This window comes from Apostichopus japonicus, chromosome 10 (assembly GCF_037975245.1).
Source record: "Apostichopus japonicus isolate 1M-3 chromosome 10, ASM3797524v1, whole genome shotgun sequence".
Classification (NCBI taxonomy): domain Eukaryota; kingdom Metazoa; phylum Echinodermata; class Holothuroidea; order Aspidochirotida; family Stichopodidae; genus Apostichopus; species Apostichopus japonicus.
Window position 1 is genome coordinate 14,063,803 of NC_092570.1, and position 5,367 is coordinate 14,069,169.

The 5,367-nt window shown below is 39.5% G+C and overlaps 1 protein-coding gene across 1 annotated transcript; it reads right to left on the reverse strand.

Moving 5' to 3' along the window:
- Positions 1–407: 407 nt before the first annotated feature.
- On the reverse strand, positions 408–4,963 carry LOC139975096 (arylacetamide deacetylase-like). The gene is made up of 4 exons (XM_071982725.1): positions 4,722–4,963; positions 3,622–3,871; positions 2,958–3,021; positions 408–2,291 (listed from the first exon to the last, which is right to left on the reverse strand). Exons 1-4 carry the CDS (start codon positions 4,863–4,865, stop codon positions 1,490–1,492), a joined length of 1,260 nt encoding a protein of 419 aa, XP_071838826.1. The 5' UTR covers positions 4,866–4,963; the 3' UTR covers positions 408–1,489.
- Positions 4,964–5,367: the final 404 nt, after the last annotated feature.

Here is a 5,367-nt window from a genome sequence, read left to right on the forward strand (position 1 = left end):
CTCCATATTTTTCACTGGGTTGCTGGCGCCCCCAAGCCCCAGGTTCCCCCCGGTTCCTACGCCCTTGCTGGCGTTGCACTCCCAAGAGTATGATGACTCAAGGGAGAGTAGGATTCTTGAAATAGAAATGTTGTATAAAATGGAGATCTTGATTAGTTTTAAATAACTACTGTTAAATATACTTCTCTGAGATGCATTGAAATCAATCATGTTCATTTCTTCATTTTATTTCAGGTATTTCTTGCAGCAGATTCCTAGTAGCCCTTGACTATACTCAAGGGCGTAGGAAAATCCAAAGGGGAGGGGACACCCCCTCCCCTTAGACCCCTCCCCCAGGCCGGCCATCAGTCTTCAGCCCCCCCACTCAAAAGTACCTTCCTACGCCACTGACCATACTTACGCTTTGTCAGCTAAGGCAAGAGCCAGTGGTACCACAAGTAATGCAGGACTGTCCCTAGGCAGACAACCCAGTGGAAAGCATGCAGGGAAACAGGTGAAAATTGCACCAGCCAGTTCAAAAGAAAAAAAAACTACAACGGCATCTAATTTATTGCATACGTTACATACACAGGAATACATCATTCGTGAAAATTGTAACCAGCAACTAATGTATGTAAACCGTCAAGGACTATACGTACATGAAAAGGGAATTTATTTTACTGCTGGTGAAGATCTCCAATGGTTTCAGTTTTTATTTCTTAATGTTGATGAAAAATCCAGTCTTGTTGAAACTGAAATATTGTATCTCCTTTTCTTATGTTAATAATAAATCTACACACAAAAGACCAGCCTTAGCTGAGTACATAGCAGTAAATTCCGGATATCTCAAATGTCTTATTACTTAATTGCCTGATAACATTCTTACATAAATGAAAAGAAAATATGTACTGTGTTTGATTATATTTATATTTATTTCTGACACTACAATCTAAAGGAAGAAGCTAGTGGACATCCCATAAATTCTTCATTCATTGTAAAGACATTTTTTTTTTATTACAGACTGAAGGCAATATGGCAAAAGAATGACAGAAGTTTACAGGCTCGATTGTGCGCTATAATGGAAAACGAACTAATACTTCCTGCTGGATTATTAGTGATTCATGAAATTTGCTGTGATAAATAAATCTGTTGAAACTAGAATATATGGATTTTTGTCAATATAAAGTTTCACATCCTCAAAAGTGAGAATAATGCAATAACTGTAATCTTGAGCATTTGTTTTTCAACCTTAAGAAACCCCATCATAGAATTCATATCTTCATGACTGCCTTTGAATACAAAGAATGCAAAACTCCCATTATTTATGAGCAAGAAGGTTCTCTCATAATGGCAATACCCGGCGCCGTTAGAAATAGGAGATACCGAGTGATTGGCTCTGTGTATCACATGACTCTCGTTTAAGCGATACATCCAAGCACACAGTAAATCAACAAAGTGACGTTTCTTTCCGAAGGTGGAAATATCTTTGGCTTATATTAGACATCTTTGTTTACAATCTTTCTTTGGCAAATTCTAAAAAATCATCATGAATTTGTTCGCCAATTGCAAATATAAAATACGGTGCAGACCAATGTGATCCGTGCCAGGCTTTCTCATAATGAACTAATGTGACGTCAACACCAGCTTTCTTCAGTTGTTGTGCATAAATATTACCTTCATCTCGCAGAGAGTCGAAACCAGCAGTAACGACGTAAGCAGTTGGTAATCCAGTCATATTATGCCTAAAGTGAGGCGTAAAACGAGGGTCCAGGAAAATAGTTTTTATCTTTTGCCAAAATTCTTCATCTCCCTGATCAGATGGAGTCGGACCTTGGTAAGAGCTGCTGACCCGATAGGCAGCCGGAAGAAGATCGTGACCTAGAGTTTCCTGATAGAGGGTGCTCTTCTTGAATGATGGGCCAATATGTCTGTTTTCCATCAACATTTGCACTAGATCAGGCCTCGCAGTACCCCAAGCGTGCAAGGTACAATACATAACCATCGACTCGCGACACACAAACCCTTTACCAATTTCAAATGTCTTGGTGTATTCTTGGTAGGAAGGAAAATAAAAGTCGAAACACTGGGTCCACGGATAAATCAATACCTGAAGTTTCAAATTCGGTACCATTTCATCGTCATAGATGAGTTGAGAGACAGCTGCTGAAAGGTAGCCACCGGCGCTGTCTCCCCCAACGGCAACCCGGCGGAAGTCGACCCCGTAGTCCCGGGCGTGGAGCAGAAGCCATTTAGTCGCTGCGTAGCACTGGTTGAGTGGTCCTGGGAACTTGTTCTTTGGTGTGGTATCATAACTTTTCCAAGAAAGAAACAAAAATGCCAATCTTATGAAATACTGATGTTATAATCTAGGCAATGGTCAGCATGATCATCGTTGTAAAGAAGTTTCAACCAAAGAGTAGCTGGAGAGGAGGGGCAGGTCAGGAGCGAGTGCCCTCAAAAGTCCTTTAGAATATATAGATATGTACGATGCTATGATCCTTTAATTGTTAGACCTATATTATGTTACATGCAGTGGCGGGGCTAGGGGTATTGGTCAGGAGGGGCGAGAATTGTCTGTAGGGGCGCTTTCGACACTATCTAAGCGGAGCGCCACCACAGGTTGGTGCGTAGCGTACATACATTTTTTGAGTAAAGATGCTCCCTAGATCGCCGGAAATGACCCTTTCCGGGCCTGGCTAATTTGCAGATTCGAAGAATAAATAGGTGTCATCGCGAAATTACACCAACATATTGTGACAAATGTCAAAAGGTAGATGAGAGCGCAACAACAAATTCAATAAACGCCAATAAGTAAAAAGTGGTAAAGAGCTGAAAAGGGCGCAAGCAGTCCATTTGAGTCCGTCAGGGGGGGGGGCATACGCCCCTGACTGTATGGAAGCTCCGCCACTGGTTACATGCATGGGACTGAAACTATTTTTCAAATCAGAAACTGTACGAAACAATGAGACTGTACTTACTCAACATTGATAACAACAGCATTCAACCGAGATGATATCTTCCTTGCCATACCATCGTATAACTCTGATATCATAGAAAAGAGAAAACATCAATAAATTATATTTCGGTCAAAATGTAAGTTTTATAGGACTACGTCTTGTATGACATGCACCTGATGCAAATGAATGTTCCACAAGAGGACTTGAAGCAAGAATGTGTGATATCATTATATACAATACATGAAAACATAACAGGAAAGTATAATCTACACTGATTGTCGAAATTGGACATGTAACAAAAGAACGTTCTACCTAACGGTTTTCCTTTGAATGTTATTTTTAATAATGGACCAAATCTAGCACAGGATATCAATGGTATTCTTATTTGAACTGCTTCAGTTAGCACACTCTAATATAAGTCTTTGACATATCAAACACAAGCGGCTTATTAATAATCGTGTTATATATATATATATATATATATATATATATATATATATATATATATATATATATATATATATATATATATATGTATGTATATGTATATATATATATATATATTTATATATATATATATATATATATATATATTTAACTGCATGGCCGATGTCAAAGTTTTTACAGCGGTAATTAACCTGGTCTTTAGTGGCCCTTTAGATCGTAAATAAGTTCTTTCACTCACTTGCTGAGCCCAATGCTAAACCCCCTCCATGAAAATATATGAACCCTGGCACCAGTCCTTCCGTCGACATAGCTGGTGGTTGGTAAATGTACACTTTAGTGCCGTTGAAGGTACCCTCCAGTCTTGTTACTCCTGGGCCAAGGTGGTCCATCACAGCGTCTTCTGATGTCCAACGAAAAGCAGCTTTTACTCCCTCAATGGTTCTTACAGATGGGTCATCACCACCAGCTGACGAGTGCATATACTGGCCCTGAAATTAAATCAGGAATTGCAATTAGAGGAGGGTCATGGGATCGAAAGTATTCGGGACAATGTTTTTCAACAGTGGGTAAGTACCCAGCAAACAAACACAAAAACGGTTTTAAAACGTTATTAAAATGTTCCGTCTTTTGTTTTGATAACGTTATTTGTGGTGTAATAAATATGTCACGAAAACGTTTTCAGGCTATTATTTCCAAAACATTTTTTCGTTAAAACATTAATATAACATTAATTTAACATTAATATCTCATAAAAACGTTATGCCGACGTATTTATAATACCACATTTAACGTTGTAAACCAAATTTTATGTTATGATAACGTTTTGTGTTCGCTGGGTAGATGGGTCTTGGCCTTGGGGCCATAGTCCCAATGTATTCCCACAGCAAAGGGTTTTTTTGTCACGGAGGTTTGGTGATACCACAGGCGAAAATTTAATCATCACTGCATGAAATGTTGTTTGACATCCTGCCTCCTGCCTGCATTTAGGAACAAGGAACTAATATATTTGGTATTGTATGTATGTATGTATTTTAGATCCTCCTGCAAGCAGGAACTCGCGAAGAAGCCTCATTGGCTTATCAAAGCCGCAAGCTGACCGAATTCAGTCTCTTACATTCATATTTAAAATCCATGATTATGAATTGTTAATTGTCAAAAACTCTGTAACTGGACGACATACATTAATCTGGGAGTGACTCGAACCGGGGACCTCAGTATGATTGAAAGTCACCGGCGTTAACCACTGACCTAACACTCCCATATGTTTCAGCAATAATCTATCATTTTTACTAAGTATCAGGGTCCCAACAGAAGCGTGAAATGCAGCCTCATACTTACGTAAATACCAATACCGTTCATAAAAGCCATCATCGCACGGTACTTCCACTTCTCCTCCAATTCATCTGGTACATGTGGCATTAACTGATATCCCAACAAGGCAATGACCAAAACGAACAAAGCGAGACGGAATTGAGTTCCCATTCTTCTGATTGGTGAAATTGAAGGAACATGTAGGCTCTGATATACTTATATCGGTCTATACGAAATTTCGGTGTGAGATTGTCAGTATATATATATATATACATCTAGTCACACGTACAGTATCTTGAATATACAATACCTAAACCCACAATGTATTAATAATTAACCCGTCTGCACACCAACCCTATATACGTATGATGGATCATGCTAAAATATTTCCATTGTTTACTTAAGTCACCCTTCTTGAATATTCATTTGGTTCCTAACTTGTTGCAACCAGGCGCGGCGGAACGGGAAAATTATTGGGGGGGGGGGGCTAATGTGTGGAGACTATCTAAGCGGAGCGCCACCATCGGTTGGCGCGGAGCGGTCAAGAAAATTTTGGGTTTTTCAAACCCCAAGATGGCCGGAAACGGCACTTCCCGAGTGTTTTATGCTGCGAATACCTAGCCCTAAAATATGGGTCTCAAGCCTGCAATTTCTCAGATTGCACGTAAAAATC